At 41.6% G+C, this 27,026-nt stretch overlaps 1 protein-coding gene across 1 annotated transcript in view; it reads left to right on the top strand.

Moving 5' to 3' along the window:
- COL13A1 (collagen type XIII alpha 1 chain) overlaps positions 1-26,062 on the top strand; it is a 164,133-nt gene extending 138,071 nt beyond the window's left edge. The window contains exons 37-44 of the mRNA XM_039546112.1: positions 630-710; positions 3,972-4,007; positions 6,753-6,806; positions 7,365-7,418; positions 8,112-8,147; positions 13,073-13,159; positions 20,982-21,020; positions 25,722-26,062. Coding sequence (XP_039402046.1) covers positions 630-710; positions 3,972-4,007; positions 6,753-6,806; positions 7,365-7,418; positions 8,112-8,147; positions 13,073-13,159; positions 20,982-21,020; positions 25,722-25,724 — 390 coding nt within the window. The 3' untranslated portion in view covers positions 25,725-26,062. The remainder of the gene's footprint in view (positions 1-629; positions 711-3,971; positions 4,008-6,752; positions 6,807-7,364; positions 7,419-8,111; positions 8,148-13,072; positions 13,160-20,981; positions 21,021-25,721) is intronic.
- The last annotated feature ends 964 nt before the right edge of the window (positions 26,063-27,026 follow it).

The following is a 27,026-nucleotide window of genomic DNA, read 5'->3' as shown; positions in this document are numbered from 1 at the left end:
TGAACCAAAATTCACATTAAAAAATTGTTTCTGGTTGATCAAAACATTTTTTACAACATTGAAACATTTCATTCTGATTACAACTTTTTTCATTTGATATTTTATAGTATGAAATTAAAAAAAGATCAATCATTTAGAAGCGGAAAGCCAAAATGTTCCATTCCAAAAAGGTCAACATAGAATGTCACTTTAGTTCAATTTTAATTTCAAGATGAATCTTCATCAAAAGCAACACATTTCCATGAAATATGTCTGCCGGAAAATTTCTGACCAGCTCTATTATATACGCTTACCTTCCACCTGCTTGTCATAGATCTACTTTCTCACTAATTTCTGAACACCAGAGGGAGGGTAATATATGAGCTCTGTTCCCCATAAATTCTGTAATGAGACATTGGCCCTGATTCTTGTCTTTCCTGCACTGGTGTAAATCAGGAGTAACCCTACTGAAGTCAATTGAGCTACAATGTTGTTCTCCAGTGTGAGAGGAAAACCAGGTCTACACTATCCAAGGTTTCTTTAGCCTCTCGTACACTATCTTTGGTGCAGCTATGCCTTTGGAATGGAGAAATGTTTGTTTTAGAAGTGGTGCCATGATGGGTTTATTTTCTGATCCATTCTTCCTTCAGGGGGAAGCAGGGATTGATGGAATGAAAGGAGAGAAGGGTGTCCAGGGTGAGAAAGGAGACCGAGGTCCACTGGGATTGCCCGTAAGTCTCCAGGAAGCAAGGAGAACTTGGGAAGCCATACATAGTCCATTCTTAAAAAGATCCCAAAATAAGAGAGACAGATAAAGATTTGATTATCTAAAATTAGAATTAGGGACAAAAAGCTGGCCTATGAGCAGCAGTGCCTATTGGGTTTTAGTCATGGACAAGTCTCAACTGTTTTGGACAGTTGGTTGGGATCAGCATCTGAAACTGGAGAAGCTTATCCCTCGGATCTGTAAAATTGGACTAGGAATCTCATTAGAACAGGTTCCCTCAAGTTCCTTCTGCTTTCCTGGCTGAAAATACTGTATGAACAGCTTTTCTTCTGGTCTTTTGGCACTTCTGGTTTTGGTCCTGGCCTTGAAATGCTGAGATGTGCAAAAATGAAGAGAAAACAGTTTGCTGAGCTGTTTTTAAACAAAGAAAGGTTTTGTTCAAGCTTTGGGGTCTTTTTAATTTATCCAATCCAGTTAACTTATCCCTGTTGTTTTTGCAATAAAACTTGTTGCCTTCCCAGAAGCAGTAAATATCCAATTAAGTTTCATTCTTTTCTTGTATATGTAGTAAGGATATTCTATTTCAACATATTCATGTTTAAACCAGTGTTACTGTGCTGCTCAGTTACATGTTATCAAGGAAGCACTAATGCATTTCAGTAGAGTTAAGAATCAGAGTGTGGTCGCTTTATATCAAAACCAAAGGACTTTGTAAAGAAAAGGCACAAAGTTTTACCTGTTCAGAAAAAATCACTGAAGTGAAAGCACCAAAGTACACCTTTGCTGAACCTCACACTGCCTAGAAACATTCACTGCAAAGAGCTTGTTGTGTGCACCTGTGTGATTTGTTGTTATTGGCCTTTGTGTTATCACCCAGCTCCCTTGTCCAGATAGTTTTGGCTGAAAATTGCATGTCTTTGTTTATAACAATAGTGCCAAGATGTTTAAAGCAGTGATGTGCTAAATGACTTAAAAAATGAGGATATGACATCTGAAACTTGGTTGGGAAGCATGTTGCACAGATGGACTGGCTCACACATTTCCTTGTCGGGTCCCCCATCTACAGTTCCTTATAATGCAATGCAAGTGGCAATAAATCAAGAAACAAACTTGCTCTCAGGGGAGTTTTAAAAAAGGTGGAAAGCAGAAACCCTCCCAATTTCACATTCACCCTCAAAAATATAACTGGGTAGTAAATGAACCACAAAGAACGTAATTATTGAGCTATGCAGCCATTGACAGTTAGCATAACGTTTATTGAGATGTAGATGGATTTCATTTGCCATATTCAGAGGAAATAAGCTACTTACTCAGGACATATAAATACTCTCTTGTTAAGATATAAAGGGCCTGATCCTGCTAGTTTTCAGAATGTAGACCCCTAAATGTGGTTGAAATAATTAAGCGTCTAATTAGCATTTATCGTGACAGATAGACTGTAGATAATGTGTTAGAAATCAATTGTTAAAGCAGCACAGTCCCACTGAGCTCAACTAAGGGCAATAATTGGACCAGAATTTGGCCCACCGACTTTAAACATTTAGACCCAGACCCACAAAGGGATCCAGAGAGATAGTGAGTGAGAATGCCTTGTGGTTAGGGCAGCCACCAGGGAAATGGGACACTGAGGGCCCAGTCCCCTTGTTCCAATGATCCTTTAATTATTTATTCACAGAGGAACAGGTTCAACAGGAGAGACTGCAGGAGTCCCACATCAGAGTATCCCTTAGTTCAGTAATTAGCACACTGTCGTGACAGGTGGGAGACCACTGGTCAAATCCTTTCTCCCACTCAGGCAGAAAGGGCAATTGAACCTGGATCTCCCACAACCCAGGTCAGAGCACTGACCTCTGGCTAAATATTGTAAGGTCACCACCACTAATAATAATAATTTTGAATGGGACCCAATCTGGTAGGCAGCCTCTGAGCGTACCCACTGGATCGGGCCCCATGGATGAGATTGGCTCCTCTGCTTGTCTTCCCCTGCTTTGTGGATTGCACAGGGGCTTAGGTGGGACACAGGCATTCAGCCACCTAGACTGAGACAGCAGTGCACATACCCAGAGACAAAAACGTAGGGGCCAAGTGAGTTTAGGTGGCAGCTGAGCAGAAGTTTTGCAGACCACAGTGGAGCCTAAAAATGGTCTAAGGCATGTAAGTACCTTTATGGAATTGGCCTTACATATTTAAAACACAGCTACTCTAGACGGTATTACAAATTAAAGCATTCACACTGCAATCAGGTGAATGAGATCAAAATTGAGAAATATTGTGTCAACACTCTATCATGTACATGTCCTACACTATTGATTACAAGATATCATGTGTGTGTGCAAGAATTCTCCTTGATCATTAACTTGCTGTTCCTGTCTGATAATTTAATGATCACCTAATATTAAACATATGATGTCAGAATAATACCAATGACGACACAGTGATCCTATAAACCCATCTGTCTACCAATGTAGGCATTTAAACCACCCTCACCACCATTGTATCTGGATACCTAAGTACTAAACTCAGGTGTATACTTCAGTGTAAGATTCAGGCAGATAGAGAAAGCTATAATTCAAATTAAGGCTCAGCTTCCAAAGTTGAAGCTAAAGCAAGATTCCCAATATAAATCTGATTTTCAGCCACTCCCAACAGCTGGCTTTACCCCCTTGTCTGACTGCTAGACCATGCAGCTCTCTCTATGTGAGGCATGGGCAGTTTTGAAAATGGAATGTACATCCCCACTGATACACACTTCTAGCTGGGAACTCCCTGAGCAGTGGATGGCTCTCCAGAACCTATCGATATCTGGGTGGGTTCCGGACACCTCAATTCCACTCAGGTACCAGTGCTGTATTTCATTTCACCAACAATTCAATGCTGCGCTGGACAGCCTGACACTGTCATTACAAGGGTCCGCAGCTCCACTGTCACAGTGCCCTTCTCCTTGCCTAGAACAGTACAGAGCAGCTTCTCCCTAGGGTGATCACTGAGCGGTACTTTGGTACAGAGTAAGAGGGAATGTTGCAGTTTCAAAGGTATCAAAGGCACTAGCCAGTATTACATGCATTCAGTGTCTCTATGTTTTCACTGGTTTCCTTGTAAGTACTATCACCTGTCCTTGAGTTCTTATTTTTTGTTTTTGTTTATTGCGAGCATATGTTTGTCTCAAGTCACTGCTTCACTCACCTCTTCCCTCCCCCTTTCCTTTTTCTCCCCTCACCTCCCACTCCTTCCTGCCTTTTTTGTTAACCCTTTCCCATCTGTTCAGGGTGCTTCAGGTTTAGACGGCAGGCCTGGACCACCGGTGAGTTTCATTTCTCCATTACCCTACATTCCTCTTCCCTGGTACTGTGATGTGTCTTGTCCATCGCACTATGCCCTCGTTTACATTATGAGTCGCTTTCTTTTCCCTGAAGATGGATAGGATGTCAAAATGCTAAATTTAGATATTGTTACTGAGAGGTGAAAGATCGCCTTCTTGTCACTCTCAGTAATGTACTTCACATCCTTTTAACCTTTTTTTTTTTTACTTTATTTATTATTATTACCAGGATTATATTAAATGAAGCCTCTGCATGAACCCATTATGCCATGTACTTCTGTCCTCATATTGTGAACTGTCTCCGTCTTGTCTTTCCCCGTGGTAGCCTTGCTTACAGCATTGTGCAACAGCATCTCCTCAGACTTGTCTTAGACATAGTAACACCTCATTGTGTACTGTTTTCACACATACCATTTAGGACTGCATTGCAATGGGTTGCATGCGCAGCTCTTATTATAACCTTAAATGCACCTCTCCAGTAGGAGGAGAGGCATGTGAGAAACCTTCTGAAAAACAGCACAAGCCACCCCTTAGTGAGCACCAACACACCACACAATTTCCTGAGCTTCAGCAGCTTCATAAATGCTTTTACCAAGTCTCAAAATCATTGGTGGAAGTTTTAACTTTAATTTTATTCATCTGGGAGGCAGTGCTGTCTAGTGGCTGAGCAGGAGGCTGAGAACCAGGACTGCTAGGTTCTATCCCTCATTCTGTCATTAAATCGCTGTGAGACCTGGGGCAAGTCAGATAACCTCTCTGTGTCTAAGTTTTCCTAAGTTGTAAAATGAGAACAAAAATAATGATGCTAACCCAATTTTATAAAGCACTTTTGATCCTTAGATGAAAATTACTATGTAAAGGCAAAGTATTATTATTTCTTCAGAGGATGCTATATAGCCTCCAAATACAGTCAGATTTCACTTTTTCAGAGGTACTTTGATTTCCCCTACTTCAGTGGAACAGGAATTAATTTCATTGCCCCATAACTCCCCTGAAACAGAAATTGAATGACAACTTCTAATTTGCATATTTGTTTCAAGAAGTTGTATATTTATTTTTACAAATTTTCTAGATATTCCCTATGGATCTTTAGGGACTCTAAGCCTTAAACTATCTTAAAATGGAGAAAATGTATAGGTAGTTAAAATTCCCATGGTGCACTTATGGTTCCCTGCATGAGTCCAGGGAATGATTTTTTTTCCTCATTTACACTGAAGTGGCATGTGTGTGTCATGATGAATTACTTCTCCAGCCAGTTCCTGCAAATTCTTACAGGTACAAATAGTCCTCCTTACTCACACGAGTCATCCTACAGAAGTCAGTGGGACTCCTTTTGTGAGTAAGGATTGCAGGATCCAACCTCTCATGAGTAAACCTCCACTTCCTTTTCCTTCGATCAAAAGGATAAGCTACTGTAAAAGGTCCAAAGGTCTCCCTTTTACATTCCTGACTGAGAGGTAATTTTCCTTTCTAGCAGTCCATGAAAGAATTAAAAAATTGGAACTTGCATGGAAGCTAGTTTTTCACCAGTCCAACATAATATGATCTGATTTGGCATAGAGTTAAAAAGGTAAATGCAAAAATATGTTCTGTTTAGGAAGGTGCTTTGAAATCTCCTAATCCTTTATTTAGATTTTAAAATGGCAGCCTGGAGAACATTAGATACTGTGACACAGAACACTCATATGGCCTAAGGTTGCCAACCCTTCAGGACTGTCCTGGAGTCTCCAGGAATTAATCTTTAATTAAAGATTAATTCTTATGTCATGTGGTGAAACCTCCAGGAATATGTCCAACCAAAATTGGCAACCCTAGTTATGATATGTGGTATAGAAGTCCACAAGAGGCTGAATCCAGATTCAAATGAGTGTAAATCATAAGGATTTCCGCAGAAAATCTAAATTAGTCGTCTTGTCTTTAAGAATGATAACACTTCTCATGGCCAAAAGGGCTATTGCCTCCTACTGTATTATTAATGCAAAAAGATAAGAATTGATTGGGTTGACTAATTAATTTACCAACATCCAAGCAAGCTTCAATGTGGCTGAAAATTTTCGTACGAAAAAGGGAGATTGATTCTGGGCCAAAGGCTGAGCACAGAGACTGGATTTTCCCTTTACCATGACCTAGAACTTGTTGGAGTGATCTAAATGGTGAAAGGGTGGACAGAGGATTTAGGATTGAATGGGTACTCTCTCATGTTTGCCTCTGTGTATGCGTGCATCTGCATTAGTCCGTGCGGCATGGTGACCTTTCAAACTGCATGATGATCTGCCTACCAAAAAATAATGCAAATTCTATTTCATTTTTGCTCAACTGAACTCATTTGGAAAAAAGCTTAAAATGTCTACATCGCCTTTCTGCTGCTACAGGTTTCAGCTTTGCTGGGGATGCAAACTCATGGGTAAAACTACAGTCACCTAGCAAATAAAGGGGTGTCTGTCAATGTTATTTTTCAAGAAGGCCACTCCCCAAATAAAAATAAGGCTTTGTAAAAATATACTGATCTTGTATGGCCATTTCTATGGTCCTATAATTGCATGTGAGAGTTGTTAAGAGAACTTGTCCTCATCAACCCTGAAAGCTGTAGTAATTCAAATGACTCCTTACATAATTGAATCTCCTTCTCAGCTCTGCTTTTTCCTCAGGGACCATGCTGTTTCTCAGTTGTAAAGAAGCCTGAACATGAAGAAAATGATTTATGTGTTTTTGTCTCTAAAATTGCAGGGTACTCCAGGACCAATTGGAGCTCCAGGACCAGCAGGACCAAAAGGGGAAAGGGTAAGTTAGCTTTAACTAACACACACACACACACACCCCTCTCCCCAACTTCTTCAAAGTTTCATGGACGGTGCCAGCTGCTACTGTTTCTGAAGCACAGTAACTGCCGCTCCTTCCAGAAGTTGGGACTTGGCTCTTTGTGACTTTTAAGAATTTTATATTTTGGCTTTTTTCTGTACGGCAACTAGAGGCCCTGAAATGGGTGCCCTCTGCATTATTTTCAGAAGTATTCATTTATCCATCTGTGCCCAGCCTGTTAATGGATATGTCTATACTTCAAGCTGGAAGTATGAATTACAACATGGGGAGACATACCCATGCTAGCTCTGATCGAGCCAGCCACTAAAAGCAGAGTGTGGCCGTGGTGGCACAAGTGGCAGGAGGGACTAGCCACCCCAAGCATTTACCCTCCAAGGTGCTATATACATACTTGGGCAGCTAGGACCTCCTTCTGCTCGTACCACTGCAGCTACAATCTTGTGAGTTGAACCTCCAGATCGAAGTGTATTTGTACCCCATACTGTATACAAAAACTCTTCTCTTTTGTCTCTGTTTTAGGGCAGTAAAGGTGACCCTGGAAATGCAGGACCAATGGGGCTAGCTGGGCTTCCTGTAAGTATTGGGGTCTCTAAATTGTCTGCCATCCATGAAGCTTTCACCTTCCAACAGCAGCATACTCTGCTGTAATGGGAGAGAATGTTCCCTCACTGACATATTAATGCCAAAGTGAAGCTGAGGAATTTGTACAAATAACAGTAAATTGAAACCCTGGTTTTAATTTTCAAAGTAAGAGACTTTTCTCCCAGTCCCAGCGCCCTCAGTGATATTATTTAAATAATTCAAATATTTTAAAACAAATAATAGAAAAAGAATTATTCTAGCCAGCAGAACAATATAGAGAATCAATATGTAACAGTGTAGATCTTGAAATTACTGGGTAAAGTAAGCCATGCTTGTGCTATTATTGAACATATCCATTCCAAGTGTTTACTTTTCTGAACTGAACACCAGCCTTCCAAAGGCTGACAAGACAGAATTGGGGCCCCGTTTTGGAACCCTAGTCACGAAAGTAGCCCTTCTATGGGACTATTCACATGATCAGGGTTTATTCATGTGCTTAGCGGGTGTAGGATTGGAGCTGTAGCTTTAGATGATCACAAACTATCTTCGTTTTAAAATAGAAATGAAGAGGTTAGTTTATTTGCTAAGTTTTTGTCTGAAGAATTATTTTGACTGAGTAAACAAAGGGACCAGTTTGGCTGACATAAAATCCTTTTTTTTCCCCCTCTTACTGATCTATTTTAGGGTTTACAAGGCCCATCTGGTGACAAAGGAAACCGGGTAAGTCAGGAACCAAACTTCCTGCATTTGGTTACTAATGTCTTTATGTAGTGGTGGAATGGTTAAGTTCTGAATTACCTGGAAAAAACCAGATGAATTCCTACGTGTTAAACCCTTATAAAGCAATTTACAGATGTGTAATTTACAGTGTTTACATCATTCAAACACTAAAGCATACTGCTGTATTTTCAGAAGCGCTCAGTGGTGGCCTCTCTCTGTTCTCACTGAATGAGGCCAATGCCGAGTGCCTTTGAAAATCCTACCTTAACATGCTTAGTGAGATGTTCAGGGATGTCAACCAGACAATTCCCACCAGTGGTAATAACGGCGGTATAGCTAAATCTTGTCACATGGTACTCAAATTCCCCTTGATGCTGAAAAAGAATGTCAGCCACTTTATTGCAGCAAAATGTTTTCCAAAATTTCCAGAATTACTTCATTTTTTCAACCAAACATGGAAATCTGGAGAAGAAATTAAATATGACTATAATAAAGAACCGGATCATGCAGTCTTAGACTCCTTACTCAGGCTTTGACTTCAATTGGTATAAGAACTGCAGAGCCAGGTCCTAAGAAAAGCAATAGATTATATTAATCGCTGACAATCTTTTTTACATCATGTGCCTGTGTTACAAAGAAATAAACTATACCAAAGTGTACATATTTAAAATATTTTTATATTAGGATTATTAGTGATCTGAATCCTTTGATAAACAACAATAAAGAGATACACAGTTGAGAATAGTTTATTCACTTGATACATATAGATTCTCTTTATAAGGCTCTGATGCCATATGCAAGCATTTCAGAAATAGACTAAAGCTGTGTTGGAATATGTGCCAAAGCAGTAATTGTATGAGATGAATATATTTGCTGATAACATTGGGTGAGTGCTGTCTCTCCTTCCTTATCATCTGGAGTGCTCCTCTGATTCTGTGTTCGACAGATTAACAATTTTGAAAAATGCACTGCCAGTCAGCATCTTAAACAAGGAGAGACTATTCCAAATTTCTTGAAATTCATGGCAGCTCCAAGGTGCTGCTACCTTTTAATCATTCCACTTCTGGTTTTGCTCTTTAACCTTCTCTTTATTTTATTAAGGGTTTTTTTCCTGAATAAGACATAAGCTTAACAGGATCTTTATTTAGACTTTTTCAGTTGGCTTTAAATCTGGATAATGTATTTAGAGAATGGGACTTTTGTTGGCTGCAGTAGGAATCAGTTTGGGTTAACGTGGCTTCATTGTTCTCCCTCACATAAAAATAACTGACAAGTGAGAAGAACAGCAACTTCCATAGATGATGAGAGGGGAGTGTCACAGTCCCCTTGAAATAAATATTTGGCTGAAATGCAACAAATTTTTTGAAACAAAAATGTTTGAGAAAACGGAGTTTGTAAATGGGCAAATACTGTAGCTTTTCAGGTCTGATCCAGCAAATATATATTTTATCACTAGCAATTTAACGAAGGGCTCCTCCTCAGCCCACAGTCCTTTTAACAAATTATTAAGTGGGCCACTTATTAGAGTTACTCTGGGGAATTAGGGTACATTTTATTTTTTAAAAATGTAAGCTTCCCGCAGCAAATGGCTTTGTCTGATGCCCCAGTCTAACTGACATTCTTACAAATACCTCACAAGCTCCATTCCGCAGAAATCTGGAGACTTCTGTGTGCTTAAATTCATTGTCAGGCTACCAAATGGGGTCTCTCATTAGCCAAACTGTTTAGTCACGAGGAGTTTGCTCTCCTTTCCCATAGCCCAGGGTTGAGCATGGGCGATGGTACTTTCATACCTATTTATGGGAGACACGCCACAGTAATGAAATGACATGGACTTCTTCAGGCACGAATGTTTTTTATTTTGATCCTCTGAGATAGACTCTCTCTGACAGGAGACCCGGAACAGAGAGTTTTAACAACTGAATTCAAACACTTGCCTTGTGTTTGATCCATTTTCTTGCTGGAAAAGAAGCTGTTATTTAAAAATCTTTTTAATAGTATGTACTAGTAACAGCCATGGGCTATTAATAAGATTTATGCCCATACATTGTGATTAACACATTGAAAATAGGTTCTGAAGCGCCCACCCCATTCCCTGCAGTAATTTGGCAAAAATCCCCTTTACAGGCCTTCCAGTTGCAAAAGACAGAACCCTGCCTTTTTATGCTGTGGATCTTTTCTGTGGAGCAGAGCCCTTTGTTCTTATGTCACTGTAGGATGTATAATAATAGCCTTCAAGATCCAGTGCGGTCATGAAAATAGTGTGCTGTGTAACAACTGAAATGTTACTGGAACATGACAGCCTTGTGGAATACCCAACTGAAAAAGTATAAATGCTGAACGTGTGCATTAAAGCTACACTCTTCACATTTTTTTTATAATATCTATTTTTTTCCTTCTCCTGTCTGTGTGTTCGTATGTATTCCTTGCTTCTACAGGTCCACCTTTGTCCCCTTTATCCCTTCCTCCTCTTCTGCCTTTTTTCCTGGGTCCTTCCTCCTCCCTCCACTACAACCCATTCCACATTTTCTCCTGGATTATCCTCTCTCTGTTCCAGTGTTTGATCCTGGGTGATTTCTCCTAGTTACCTCTCCTATCCCATCCATTTCTTTTGTCAGCTTGTAATTTATTTTGTCTAAAACCTTTTACTTTTTTTTTTTAAATCTATACCTGTGCTGCCTGATTTTATTCCCCCTTCAGCCATCCCACTTCCATTGTATCCTCAGCAGCTTTGAAAAGTTCTGCTCTTTTTAAAATATAATTAATATGAAGATATTTTGTATATATATTTTCCTGTAAAGATCGAGGGCCTATCCTGACGTTGACCTGCGCTTAGAATTTCTATTTAATTCAGTATGAGCTGAGGGTGAAATTTACCCTGTGCAGAGGGCCAGTGGGAGACCTGTTCACTATTTAAGATCCTCTTCTGCCCTGTTTTTACATAGGCTTTATGCTGGCCCTCTGCACAGGGATGAATTTCATTCTGTGGGTGTGATTCTTTTCTCACGGACCCCAATGTAAATCAGGAGTGACTTCACTGAAGTCAGTGGAGTGACACTGACTTAAACCAATTTTATACCAGAGAAAACTCAGACCCGGCTCTCTGCACAAAACAGAAGCAATATCAGGCTAATTCATTTGCTAAAATTAAAGCTGTGACAGATACAGACCTACCTTTGTTAATTAAGAAAGAGAGAGATTTTTTTTTAAAGTACAACATTTAACAAAGCAGCGGAAAATGCTTACGTAAAACATACGGTATTTTAAAAATCATTTAAGAGAATGCATTTAAAATTACTTATTATAAACCAGAAATACTTTTGGGGGAAGGACAAGGAGAAGTATAAAGGAAAACAGGTGTAAAACTAATTAATTGGTAATCAGGTCCAAGGATGTGACAAAACAGGAGAGCCAGACTTGGAATCAAGTGGCCAGTATCTTGTTCCTTGGCTCAGTGGAGCTCATGAGAGTCTAAGAAGTGACACACTTGGGCTCCTGAGCCAGGCCTAGGACCACTCAGTGTCCAAACATCTCCTAGCCCAGGGCTGGCCAACCTGAGCCTGAGAAGGAGCCAGAATTTACCAATGTACATTCCCAAAGACAGGGGCGGCTCTACAAAGTAGGCTGCCCCAAGCAGCGCGGAGCGCTGCGCCGCCCTTCCCCAGTCCCGCGGCGGGTCCCCTTCCCCCCCGGCGCATCATGGGGGGAGGGGAGGTGTTGTTGAGCTCCTCCGCCCGCCGGCCTGCGGCGGGCCCAGGGGAGAGGGAGACGGACGGCGGACCTGCCGCAGCGGAGCCGCGCCGCGAGCCCGAACCGGCCCCCCCTCCCCAGCCCCCGGCCGCCCGCTGGCCCCCTGCCTGTGCCCGCCCCCGCCCGCCCAAAGAGCCACAGTAATACGTCAGCAGCCCTCCCATCAGCTCCCTCCCCCGGCTGCTCCCAGTGAGCGGCAGCCTTGCCAATCAGCGCCTCTCTCTCCCCGCACCTCTTGATCAGCTGTTTCCTGGTGTGCAGGAGCCTGGAGGGGGGGGAGGAGCGAGGGCACGGCAGGCTCGGGGGAGCAGGGGCGGCTCCAGGCCCCAGCATGCCAAGCGCGCGCTTGGGGCGGCACGCCGCAGGGGGGCGCTGTGCCAGTCGCCGGGAGGGTGGCAGGCGGCTCCAGTGGACCTCCCACAGGCATCCCTGCGGAGGGTCTGCTGGTCCCGCGGCTTCGGTGGAGCATCCGCAGGCACGTCTGCGGGAGGTCCACCGGAGCAGACCCTCCGCAGGCATGTCTGCGGGAGGTCCACCGGAGCCGCGGGACCAGTGACCGGCAGAGCGCCCCCCGCGGCGTGTTGCCATGCTTGGGGCAGCGAAATGGCTAGAGCTGCCCCTGCGGGGGAGGGGGCACGAAGGGGTGGAGTGGAGGCAAGGCCTGTGGCAGAGCCAGGGGTTGAGCAGTGAGCTCCCCCCCGGCACATTAGAAAGTTGGTGCCTGTAGCTCCAGCCCCAGAGTCGGTGCCTATACAAGGAGCAGCATATTAACTTCTGAAGAGCCTCATGTGGCTCCAGAGTCACAGGTTGGCCACCCCTGTCCTAGCCAGTCTGCGGAGTGGTATTAGGTGTCACTCTCCTGGCTGGAGGAGTCCCCAGTGCAATCCCATCTACAAAGTTCAGGGGGCTGACAGTTCATTTAATGCAACCGTGGGGTCAGAATCCTTATCAGACAATTGCTGAAGTGCAATACATGTAAATAAAAAATATCAATAAATCCACAAAAGGCTTTCCTATCAGAGCAACTTAACTGAAGGAATCTCCTTTTTTACAATATTTTTCTAGACATTTGTTTTATTTATTTATTTTTTTAAACTATCTCTGACATTTATTTGAAATGGATGATCCTAAAGCTTTTGTGTATTTTTTTTCTTGGACTAAACTATTATTTACAGGGGGAGAGGGGCAAGAAAGGCTCTAGAGGGCCTAAAGGGGATAAGGGAGACCAAGGAGCGCCTGGATTAGATGCACCCTGTCCATTGGTATGTTCTGTTTTATGAAATGTTTTATTTTAAGATTTGCCAATGAGGAAGAAAGAAGGAAAACTTAAAGTAACTGCTGGACATAAAGAGCACCTGCTATAACAAAAGTCACATTGCTTAAATAAGGTCCTGCGCTGCTCCAACTGGAGTCTATGGCACAGCTGTTTTCTTCAGTGTGAGGCAGGAACAGTCCCTTAAAGAGCAATTGGGCTATGGAGTAACTTGGGCTTTGGCCCTTTCCTTTCAGGAGCTCCAAAAGGAATGGGTGAAATGGCAGGAGGCTGAGAGCAAAGGGGTTTTACTATGAAAGGAGAACCCTGGAACTCCCACTTGCGGGTTGCTGTTCTTTGGCAATGTTTAATATCATCACCCTTAAGCAGCGATGAAATCTAAAATGCCTTCTTTTTTGCCTCTGAGCAGTGTCCATCTGATGTGTTTGTAAGGGAGTCGCTCCTTGTTAATGACACAGGGCACCCAGGTTAGGATACCCAGAGGGAAAACAAATTGGTGCGAAATCTGATGGGAGGTACAAAAAACGATCAAGATAGCCATGTCATTCAACATGACATTATCTCACTTCATTGGAAGCCTCTTTACATTTAAAAAGTAGCAAGAATTATCCAAATTATTTTCTAAAACACGAATGGAAAAACAATAATATATGGCAGCAAGGATTATTTTATATATATCAATCATACCCTCGCTATTAAGGAAGTTCTGTGTGTCTAAAATGTTATCACTGATCTTTTTAGTCCCCTCCCCCCCGGTATATTATTTGCTCAAGCTGAAGAGTCACTTGCGTACCACAGTAATAAGTGCAGTGTACGTGCCCAGACAGATCCTGCGCAGAAGTTATTCTCTTTTGTTTCAAAGTGGGGACAGCAACTGAAGATGATTTCTAAAAACAGAGATCCTCTTCCCATTCCCCCAACCAATAGAGTCCTCCCAGATTTAACAAAATCAGAAAAGCATCTTCAGACACACACAGAATACAGAACCAGCAAGGCAATCTTTCCTACCGGTTATGTACTAGAGATTCAAACACTGATTATTTATGTACTGGGTATGTAGCTTGAGTGCCCTTTGATTATACCAGTGCGGGACTGGGCCTCTCCTCCCATGACATGGAGGGGATGGCATTGACTGGAATAATTATAGTGGTTGATTTCATGAACAGGGACTCCGAGGTTTTAAAGGCGAGAAGGGTGAGCCGGGGTTACCTGGGCTGGACGGGCTGGATGCCCCTTGCCCATTGGTATGGTGTTACCTTCCCTTTCCTGCATGCTTCTGTTTGCTTTTCATTCTTGATTGTTATTTTATGATACCTTCAAATAGTGGCATGTACTGTAAACCTACAGCAATGGTGCCATCCTTACCAATCTCCATCCTACCTCCCCTCACCCGGCTTGCTTCACAATATGACCCATAACACCCTTTGCAGTGAGTCACAGTTGCTACAGCCATCCCTTTGTAGTGCGGGGAGAAATGAAGCAGTAGTCGGGATGTTCTACCACATTAGAGTATTAACAGAGTATTGTTCATAACTGCTTCATTACTTCCTGTAAGATTTCCTTCAGAACCCCTGCTGGACCAATGCTTCGAAAGCTGACCCTCCAACACCTCAACTCTCTATTTGATCATTTGAAATGCTTAAATCCTCCATTAACTCCGCTGGCCAAGTGTGAATACTTGAAAGTAAAGTCTAAATCTCCTCCACACCACCTATGCACCGCCCACATTTCAAAACAACCTATCAGAATGCAGACATAACTCTCAAACAATCCCTGAGAAACATACCAGTACAGTATTTCAAGTCATCAAGTTTCCAGTAACTAATTTCTAATTATAAGAGTGTTCTGAAAAGACTGAAGCACTCCACTCTCATGCCATGACTTAACAAAAGACTTCACCTAAGTCATCTTTCAATCGCTCATGAGCAACATAAATGTCTGGGGGGAAATTATGGATTTTGCAGTGCATTCAGAATGTAAACAAATTTGGGCTCTAATGGAAGAATCTTTCAGAACTGAGGGACCTTCATGGAGAATCCCATGCCAGCAGCTCCTTCTCTCTTGTGATAAGGGAGTGCCAGCTCAAACTCCTGTTCTGGCCTCAGCTCTGGCAGCAGGCCCAACATTTCTCCTTTCTGTTGTTCTTTAGTGTTTCAGAGAAGGTTACTCTTGACTTGAAGGCTGCCTAGTACATTTCCTGACATCCATCTTACTTGACTCTTAAAGAGATATTATCATTTTAATGCCCCTTCCTAAATACTGCATCTAACCCAAATATGACAAAGCTGCTCTTGCCATCACACTAAAAAGCATCAGTTTATTCATTTACTCAAAAAAAACAACTCAGCTCAAATGCAGTATCTGTTCCTTACGGTATGTCTGGGAGCATGGGTGAGGCTTATGATAGTGTAACGCCAACAGACCCTGGTTGTCAGCAGGCGAGATTGAACTGGGGACCTTTGGAGCTTAGTGTAGGAGCTTCTACTGCATGAGCTAAAAGCCAATTGCCTGTTAAGCAGACTCATTAATTTCTCTCTAAGTGGCACTAGATAGGACAGAACACCACACCCAGGAGGTGTGTGAGTTACAATTGCACCAGCTGAGCCAGTGTATTGAAAATAGCAGTGGGGACACACAGGTAGCAGCTCAGGCTAGCCACCTAAGTCCAAGCCACTGCCTGTGCCACAATGTCCACACTGCTATTTTTATCCTGCTAGTTCAAGCAGAGCTACTGAGAGTCTGTGAGGACTAAGGATTTAAGGATTAAATCCTTGATCCTCCTAGTTTCCATTTCTAATTTGACCAGTCCGGGAACAGCTGTGACCGTACGGGTGGTACAACCCCACCTGGGAGCCAGAGTATGGATTTGAGCAGCTAGCCTGTGTTGCCTTGGCTTTACTGCTGTTATTCAAGCTACCTAGACCAAAGCTAGCACAGCTACATATGCTTCAGTCACACCTTTAGTTGCAGGGTAGAAATACCCTGAGAATGTTAGCACCAAGTCCTACTCGGTGTTACACATGCACAACCACATTTGCAAAAGGTATGATCACAACCAGCTCATTTGACCTTCTTGGACCATAGACAAACCAATGGAAAATTATGTTTTAGAAAAAAAGGAGGGGGGGGGACTTTACTGAGAAACAGTTGCTGCATCTGAACTGAGTTTTTCCTGAGTAGATAAATACAGTGGTTGCCATTAAAATCTTTACAATTTTGCCTTTGCAAGTCGCTAACATTACTGTTACTCCAAGTGTTCCCTGCAGTTTGCACTTCAATTTTCTTTGCAGAGTGAATAATTGAATACTTCTGTAATAATAGCCATCTTTAAAGGCCAAACTATAAAGATTTTAATGGAAACTCCTATTCTGTGAACACTGGGTAAATAAACAAATTCTGCCCTCATTCACAGAAGCTAAAAATGCAAAAGAACTGTTCAATCAACTAGTTCACTTCCTGCAACTGCAAGTCACTTCTATACTGAACATTCCTAAATTGCATAAAACACTCTGAGAGGATCTCTAGATAAAAGGATTCTTCCACTATGCGGGAAGACTAGTTTATCTTCTCTGGCACTACTCCTTCCAACTGAAAATTGCACTGCAGGGCAGCAGCATAATGCATGTCTATCATGACTATTTTTGTTATGGGAGACACACCAGGAAATCTGGTGAAATGAAAATGCCAACAATATACAGTATTCTGGCATCCAAGCCTGTTTGAGACATTAAATAAGCATGTTTGTTGACCCAAAATTGTTAACACTTACCCCTGCCTGGCATTTTGCTGACACAACTTACTTCCATGCAGGATCTGCACAAATGTATGGAGTCTGTGAACTAATGCAAATCTAAAATATGGGACTCTAATGACTCATTACTAATAAGCATGTCCCACCTCCCTCCCTCTGCAAACTAGCCTGCAACAAACACTTCCTTGTGACCCTGTTCTTCCTTTGATCCCTAAACCATAACTCTCCAGCTTCCTGTTCCTTTACACACCTAACTTTCAATTTCCTCCTGCAATCCACTACACAATTCATTCCCCCCTGCACCAGCCTACCAATGGGAATGCACTTCTTCCCCAGTAAAGGATCCATAATCATTTATTTCCACAGTCCTGCAGCCTGGGGGAGGGAGCATTGCTGGGAGGCTACATTAAGAGAAAAGGACTTTCTGTCATCACCCAGTGATATTTGGTCCATCAAAGTTGCTTATCCGTGTACTTCAGTTAACTAGTTTCTCTCTCATTATAACAATGTTCATTTTCTTCTCTTTGGTTTTCCTTTTCTTTTTTAAAAATGAGATGGTGAGCTGTGGAGATGTCTCCTACAATAGTTAAGAAGCTAAGAATAAACTAATTTGATTGAAGAAAATGGGTCCAATTCATCCTTTGTATAATTTCACTGACTGCGGTAGAGTTACATCAGGAGTGTATATGACCCAATAGCTCGAACTGTTAGAGCAGTTGTAGACATCTTCCATAAGGATTTGATTGAACGGTCTAACTATCAATGGCCTAACTTGTTAGGTTAGGCTGTTTTACCTGTTTATTAGCCCAGTAATTTCTCCCCATCATCCTCTATTACCTGTTTGACAAAGCTGGTTAGTGCTGATCTGAGTAGAATTAATTATAACATTTCACAAAAATTCATCTACCCGTTACCAAGGCAAAGGTCACCCTGTTTGTTTTCTTTTAATATCCAAATGTTTACAGGATACAAATTTTTTTCAAAATAGAAACACTAAACCTGTATAGGGATGTCTGATCCTGTGATCCTTTAGTGCAGGATCCTGCCAACTTCAAAAGGAATGCTGCACAAGAAAGGCTTGAAGGTTTGGGCCCTGTGAGAATACAGGCCTAATCCCATCCATTTTATTGAGGCAAAATGCCTATTTGGCCAGCTATTCAGGATGCCACAAAGGGGTCGTAAAGCTGTCTTAAAGGGGCAGCTAAAGATTTCTTCATGGTAGAGGAATCCTTATCTGGTGTGGAGCCGACTCTACTACTCCACCTCCCAGACTCTCTCAGTGTAGGAACATGTTGGGGCAGGAGGAATGTGACTGGAGCGGTCTGCATTCCAGCAATCCCTACAAACATAATGGCTCCAAGTAAGCTATTTCCAGACAACACAATTAAGAGCACCCCTGAGGTTGCTCTAGGTTATCCCAGGGGTTGAATTGGCCCTGGCTGTACCCGGGATTGGGGTAGTTAAGAAAGATAGATAGTGGAAAATGGCCCTTTTAAAGAAAAGTGCACCCATTTTCCTCAGTACAGGGCTCCAACTACCATCTGGTAGTAAGCATTTAAAATAATTAGGATTTTAATTAGGTTGAGCATGGCAGCAGCCATCTTGATGAAAAGCGACAGCAGAAGTAAGGGAGCCTAATGTCAAAGACCAAATACATTTTCAACCAGATTTATAGATGTTATAGTTAACATTAAAAACAAACTTTTGCATTTAGATATGAAATATTTTGCTTCCTTATTAAACAGTTAAGTTCCTATTGTGACAGTGAAATAAGCTTTCAAAGCAGGGTGAAATCGGTTTTCTAATCCATTCTCCCAAATCAGTGTCCCATGCCACCACTATAGGAATTGAGCAAAATGGAGGCAGTAATGTCTTAATATATTCTCAGAGCCTCCATCTGGATGGCATTTATTCTGGACTTCACCCCAACTCTAAGGGATTAGCCAGATGCACCAGAAAAAACATTTTGCATCCATTTCAAACCAGCACTGAAAAGGCCTCAATCCCCACACTTCACTCCCCACAAAAAGCACAGTGCAAACACTTTAAAAATGGGCCTATTGGGCCAAGATTATCTGTACAGTAACTCCTCACTTAACGTTGTAGTTATGTTCCTGAAAAATGGGACTTTAAGTGAAACCATGTTAAGTGAATCCAATTTCCCCATAACCATTAATGTAAATAAGGGGGTTAGGTTCCAGGGAATTTTTTTTCACCATACAAAAGACTATATTACACACACACACACACACACACAGTATAAGTTTTAAACAAACAATATAATACTGGTACACAGTGATGATGATTGTGAAGCTTGGTTGAGGTGGAGGAGTCAGAGGGTGGGATATTTCCCAGGGAACGCCTTACTGCTAAATGATGAACTAGAAATTGGCTGAGCCCTCAATGGTTAACTCTCACACTCTACAAGGCAGCAGGAATGGAGGGAGAGGAGACAGTGACACACACTGTGTGTGAGAGAGAGATGCACATTTTCCCTTTAAGTACGCTGACCCTACTCTTAAGTACACTGCCTTGTTAATTAGATTAGCTTGCTGAGACCACAGCTGCTGCCAGCAAGCTCCCTTCATCTTGAGCCCTGGTGTGTCCCACCTGCCCTATGGAAGATGGGGTAAGCGGGGTGCAGGAGCAGGGGGGAGGAGGACACCCTGACAGCCCGCCTCTTCTTCCCCCCCCCAGCAAACAGGAGTCTCAGGGAGCAGCTCCAAGGCAGAGGGCAGTACATGGCAGTGGGGGGAGGGACAGCTAAACTGCCGGCAATTGATAGCCTGCTGGGTGGCTGCCCACAGGGAACTTAGGGGAGCTGATAGGGGGGCTGCCAGTCCACCCTGATTCCAAGCCCCCACCAGCTAGCTGCAACGGGCTGCTCTTCCTTCAAGCAGTGGACAAAGCAGGTGGCTGCCAAATGACGTTAGAAGGGAGCATTGCACAACTTTAAACGAGCATGTTCCCTAATTGATCAGCAAAGCAATAATGAAACAATGTTAACCTGGACAACTTTAAGTGAGGAGTTACTGTATCTGTCCTGTTATTATGGTTAATAAAATTTATATTATGGTAGTGCCCAAACATCCCACCCTAGTATGCCCAAACACAGTCCCCACTATGAACACCTTGCAATCTAGAACCTTCAAAATTGTTTAAACTACCAACTCATATCCTAAACTGGTGTTCTAACAAATCTGCGACTGCCACACCTTTTTCTTTGTGCCCTATATGCTGTATAGAATTTGCCAGTGCCCCTATTTGTATTTCCTTTCTTGCTATTGAAGAATATCTACAAATAGAATAAAAGTGTCAAGCAGTGCAACACAGAGATTTCTGATGTCTCAGCAGATTTGACACAAGGGATTTCTTGACATTTAGAAATAAGGACCATACAGCCAAGACATAAGAAAGCGTAACTCCCAATGAATTTTGCTCAAGTGGACAAAGTGACCATTCCTCACTCAATGCTAAAGCCAGCCCAGATAAATTAAATGAAAATATTTTCTAGACATTCCTGCAAGTCCAAATGTTAGTGCAATGTTTGGGATCCGTTTTGCTGTATGTTGTCAGGAACGGCACGTAACCTCCGAATTATGACATGGAGTCACGCATGACAACATAACCAGCCAGTTCGTGTCTCCCACTGCCAACATCCTGATATGTTTTACTCCTGAATTGGAGCTTTTATGTTTCCCTCTTCAAGGAAAGCAGAGCCCAACACATTTTCTGAGCAGAACTAGAGCATAAATGCGTAACCCTGCAGCCTAATACCCATCAACAGGAAGCCTGTGTGTGTTCCCTGCACAACATAGACAAATTTCCCTCTTGAATCTCTGGTTTCGGCTTGAACCCTAACCAGGTCTTTCAGCGAGAAAAAATGGGTCACCCAAAACAGAAAGGGGGAAATTATAGACATTAGGACATTCATCCCAGCCCAACTCAGACTTAAATTGTTTGTTGCAGCTATAGTAGTTATAGTAGTTAACCCTTTCCTTCCTTCCTTCCAGCTCTGTCTCCTGATCCTAAACTGTGTTTGTTTCCTTCTTTGTTGTAGGGGGAAGATGGCTTGCCAGTTCAGGGCTGCTGGAATAAGGTAAAATAATCTTGGAACTTCTATGACTGTGCTGAATTAAAGGTGTTGATGCATTTTGCAGATGCTTTTCTATGAGTCTTTCTAATGACAAAACAGATGTGTAAAGCATGCAGTGGATTTTCAGTGCCAGTGCTCATGACATGCAAGGACCAAAACTGTCCATTTGATTTATCCAATAATATACAAATAAAATAGGTTAAAAATGGTGGAATTGTATTGGCAACCCTGGATATTCCAGGCTTAAAAAATATCTTATAGTTGCACCGAATCAAAACTCATTAGCTGTGTTATATTCCTACATATCATTATTAGTAAATCATACTTTTTATCCATAGATCTCAAAGTACTTTGCAAAGATGGGTAAGCGCTGTTATCCCCATTTGGGGGAAACTGACGCACATAAAAAGCCAACATTTTCAAAGTGGAGTGCCTAATATTAAGCACCTGAATCCATTTTAGGCACCCAAATAAAGGTAATTGACCTGATTTTAAGAAGTTCTAAACACCTGCAGATCTAGTAGACTTCAACTGAGTTAATCTGGAGTTACTAGTGTAAATGAGATAAGAGTTTGAAATAGAAATCTCTTATATGTGGTTAGGTTGTTGTTTTAAATTGTTATTACAGCCAATCCAGCATGCTAAGATAAAAATCAAGATAAATAAACTAAAGCTCCAAATTTCCTTCCAATAACCTTCTGCCTGGGTTATAATTAGCATACTTTATGTTTTACAACTGAGGAGGTTTTAAAAGCTCTGAAGGGAATAGTACAGCTGGGATTTTCACAGAGCCTAAAGGAGTCAGGCGTATAACTCCCATTGACTTTCAGTAGGAATTAGGTACTTAACTCCCTTAATCCCCTTTGGAAATTCCAGTCTAAAGATATAATGATAATTCAAGCCCTAGTGCTGTGAGCAGCTCCAATTTTATTGTTTATAATATTGACTGGGAATTTCAGGTTTTAGTCCTGGCTGTATAAGGTGTAACATGATTCAGTAGCTGGAAGTTGAAGCTAGACAAATCCAGACTGGAAACAAGGCATACATTTTAAATGGTGAGAGTAATTAAACATTGGAACAATTTACCAGAGGGTGTGGTGGATTCTCCATCACTGAAACTTTTAAAATTATGATTGGCCCTTTTTAAAGACACCATAATAGAGGCCCAACTTCAATGTATACCCCAAATTAAGAAAAACAGTAAAAGAACTAAAAAAGAGCCACCGTGGCTTAACAACCATGTAAAAGAAGCAGTGAGAGATAAAAAGACTTCCTTTAAAAAGTGGAAGTCAAATCCTAGTGAGGCAAATAGAAAGGAGCACAAACACTGCCAACTTAAGTGCAAGAGTGTAATAAGAAAAGCCAAAGAGGAGTTTGAAGAACGGCTAGCCAAAAACTCCAAAGGTAATAACAAAATGTTTTTTAAGTACATCAGAAGCAGGAAGCCTGCTAAACAACCAGTGGGGCCCCTTGATGATCAAAATTCAAAAGGAGCGCTTAAAGACGATAAAGTCATTGCGGAGAAACTAAATGGATTCTTTGCTTCAGTCTTCACGGCTGAGGATGTTAGGGAGATTCCCAAACCTGAGCTGGCTTTTGTAGGTGACAAATCTGAGGAACTGTCACAGATTGAAGTGTCACTAGAGGAGGTTTTGGAATTAATTGATAAACTCAACATTAACAAGTCACTGGGACCAGATGGCATTCACCCAAGAGTTCTGAAAGAACTCAAATGTGAAGTTGCGGAACTATTAACTAAGGTTTGTAACCTGTCCTTTAAATCGGCTTCGGTACCCGATGACTGGAAGTTAGCTAATGTAACGCCAATATTTAAAAAGGGCTCTAGGGGTGATCCCGGCAATTACAGACCGGTAAGTCTAACGTCGGTACCGGGCAAATTAGTTGAAACAATAGTAAAGAATAAAATTGTCAGACACATAGAAAAACATAAACTCTTGAGCAATAGTCAACATGGTTTCTGTAAAGGGAAATCGTGTCTTACTAATCTATTAGAGTTCATTGAAGGGGTCAACAAACATGTGGACAAGGGGGATCCGGTGGACATAGTGTACTTAGATTTCCAGAAAGCCTTTGACAAGGTCCCTCACCAAAGGCTCTTACGTAAATTAAGCTGTCATGGGATAAAAGGAAAGGTCCTTTCATGGATTGAGAACTGGTTAAAGGACAGGGAACAAAGGGTAGGAATTAATGGTAAATTCTCAGGATGGAGAGGGGTAACTAGTGGTGTTCTCCAAGGGTCAGTCCTGGGACCAATCCTATTCAATTTATTCATAAATGATCTGGAGAAAGGGTAAACAGTGAGGTGCCAAAGTTTGCAGATGATACTAAACTACTCAAGATAGTTAAGACCAAAGCAGACTGTGAAGAACTTCAAAAAGATCTCACAAAACTAAGTGATTGGGCAACAAAATGGCAAATGAAATTTAATGTGGATAAATGTAAAGTAATGCACATTGGAAAAAATAACCCCAACTATACATACAACATGATGGGGGCTAATTTAGCTACAACGAGTCAGGAAAAGATCTTGGAGTTATCGTGGATAGTTCTCTGAAGATGTCACGCAGTGTGCAGAGGCGGTCAAAAAGCAAACAGGATGTTAGGAATCATTAAAAAGGGGATAGAGAATAAGACTGAGAATATATTATTGCCCTTATATAAATCCATGGTACGCCCACACCTCGAATACTGTGTACAGATGTGGCCTCCTCACCTCAAAAAAGATATTCTAGCACTAGAAAAGGTTCAGAAAAGAGCAACTAAAATGATTAGGGGTTTAGAGAGGGTCCCATATGAGGAAAGATTAAAGAGGCTAGGACTCTTCAGTTTGGAAAAGAGAAGACTAAGGGGGGACATGATAGAGGTATATAAAATCATGAGTGATGTTGAGAAAGTGGATAAGGAAAAGTTATTTACTTATTCCCATAATACAAGAACTAGGGGTCACCAAATGAAATGAATAGGCAGCAGGTTTAAAACAAATAAAAGGAAGTTCTTCTTCACGCAGCGCACAGTCAACTTGTGGAACTCCTTACCTGAGGAGGTTGTGAAGGCTAGGACTATAACAATGTTTAAAAGGGGACTGGATAAATTCATGGTGACTAAGTCCATAAATGGCTATTAGCCAGGATGGGTAAGAATGGTGTCCCTAGCCTCTGTTCGTCAGAGGATGGAGATGGATGGCAGGAGAGAGATCACTTGATCATTGCCTGTTAGATTCACTCCCTCAGGGGCACCTGGCATTGGCCACTGTCGGTAGACAGATACTGGGCTAGATGGACCTTTGGTCTGACCTGGTACGGCCTTTCTTATGTTCTTATGTTCTTATGATGTTTTTTCTCAAAGATCTGCTCTAGGAATTATGTTGGGGAAGTTCTATGGCCTGTGCTATACAGGAGGTCAGACCAGATGATCACAATGTCCCTTATAGCCTTGGAATCTCTGTTCAACTGAAATACTCTGTAGCCTTGGACAAGTCACATGGGACCTAATTTTCAAAACCTGCCTCTAGCTTTGGGTGCCCAACTTTAGACATCTCAGGCCTGATTTTTCAGAGCTGCTGAGCACCTGCAACTCTCATGCATTTCACTTAGAATTGTAGGTGTTCAGCCCCACTAAAATTAGGCCCTTTGTTTCTAAATTAAGACATCCAGAATTGAAGGACTCTAAACTAGAAGTCCTTTTTTGATCATTTAGGTTTTAACTTCAGTGTGCTCATGAAAAAAGGGGTGTATTATCTACTTTGAAGATCAATTAATTAACTGATTTGTAAAGTGCTTTGAGATCTTTGGATAAGGGTTGCTGTTTAAGTGAAAAATAGAATTACTATGCCAAATCCTGGCCTGAGTGTATCCAGGATGGAGAGCACTCAGACTCTGTGGACTGTCTGAGCTTTGCAGTCATGACAGTTTGTGCTAATTCTGAAAGGACACACTACCTGAGGCAACTCAGAGCCCTTACAAGGCTGCCCAAAACCTACTCCATCCCAGGGATACTCCCCCCAACCAAGTCCTTGAGGAGGACATCAAAGGAGGCACTGAGATCATGCAATGCATCTGATGTCCAAGAGGAATAGGTATGACACACACGCCCCCAAGCAGGCTGACAGCTATCCAAGAAGAAATTTATATCTTTGAAATGGAAATATCAGATGGAAATGTAGGGGCCCCCTAACCTGAAGATTCCAATCAATGATATACTCACAGACATGCACTGACACAAACCTTGTAATAACATGTTTTCTTTAAAGAAAGATACCATAGAAACCTATTCAGGTCCCTTCTTTTCCCTTCATTTTCTGCCATTCAGCTGCATAGGAGGTCTTGATGCCCTATAGCCATTTCAGGCTTATGCATTCATCAGTGCCACACTTCAGGTTCTGGATCATTATTATTAGTATTACCTGTTATTTGCATTAGTGCAGAAAGCAGCTCCACAAACAGCAATTTCAATGGGTATGGTGGGGCTGAGGAGGGTGGAGAGTTATCCAACATTGTACCCCCTCCTTCCTAACCAGACAAATGAAAATGGTCATTCCTGAGGTTCTTGATTGCTTCCTCAACTGTTGTGTGTCCTGGAGCATGCTCAGATAACAAGGTCCCCCAAGCTGTGTTTCCCTCCATTAAGAAATCCTTGCAGCTGTTGAATTGTGAAACTAACACAGGTTTATGTTTTCTTTTGCAGTGATGATTCTAACCATGGACTGGCCTGTGTGTGTTTTGTACATAGAATATTTATTTTTATACAATGTTCTTTTCTGAAATGCCAAGAAGTTATACATTTTACAAATTATCAAAAGCTGCATATATTTTGTACAGAAAATACTAAATTTCCCTTTTTCTGTTTGTCAATCCTTTATATAATTCTGTGTCTATATTATGCTTATATTGTTGTGGAGTCCAGCTGTAATATTTGCATGATATTTGTGCACACTTGATAAGTATTGGAACTTAATAAATTATTGCATTCAGGTGCCAAAAGGAACTGCCCTATATAGATCTGAAGGTCATTTCCCTTGCCAAATCAGGAGAAGTAAAGAATATTTGAAGTGTTATGGATTTTATTATTAAAATGAAATATGACAATGTTATCTTCTTGTGAATAAACTATGGTGTTGCTGGGGAAAGCCTGGGGCAGCCAGCAGTGCTATTAAAATGAGGGACTTCTATTTATTACATCAGTTTAGAGCATAAGGACTTTCTTACTCAGTTTGCCATATCCTAGTGCAACCAAACCACCACTAGAGGACACTACTGGTGCTATTTTAACAAAGGTGCCCATTCATCAGTGAGGATGTTTAGGCAGCAAAACATGTACACACATACAAAATCTGTCTTAAACTCTTGTAACGAGTTAAGATGGTATGTCTCACATTACCACTTAGCCACCAGCATTTGTGATTATGGCACCAGTTCAGCAAGGAACTCAAGCACCTCTCTTAATTTTAAGCACAAATAGTCCCATTAAAGTCAATGGGATATGCACATTCTTAACATTAAGTAACTGCTTGAATGCCTTGATGAATAAAGACCTAAATGAATACTTACTGTACATATGAATACACATTTAGTATCAAGTATCAGGGGGTAGACGTGTTAGTCTGTATCCACAAAAACAACAAGGAGTCCAGTGGCACCTTAAAGACTAACAGATTTATTTGGGCATAAGATTTTGTGGGTAAAAAACCCACTTCTTCAGATGCAAGTGAGGTTTTTTACCCGCGAAAGCTTATGCCCAAATAAATCTGTTAGTCTTTAAGGTGCCACCAGACATTTAGTGTCAATCATAAAGTTACATGCAAATTTGCAGAAGAAAATAATCATAATTTGCATATGCACGTCTTAAATACTCATCTTGGATTACCTATATTAATGTCTCAATTCTAAGGTGCCCACTCAGATAAAACTATGTTAGTAGGTTAAAGAGAACATCACAGTGTATGTTGCAGAAGCAGTAAAAGAACACAATGGGTGCCACACTAGTGTAGCA

Source organism: Mauremys reevesii, linkage group 7 (genome assembly GCF_016161935.1).
Source record: "Mauremys reevesii isolate NIE-2019 linkage group 7, ASM1616193v1, whole genome shotgun sequence".
NCBI classification, from domain to species: domain Eukaryota; kingdom Metazoa; phylum Chordata; order Testudines; family Geoemydidae; genus Mauremys; species Mauremys reevesii.
Note: the sequence above shows the minus strand (reverse complement) of the source record. Positions and strands in the feature narration are given on the sequence as shown.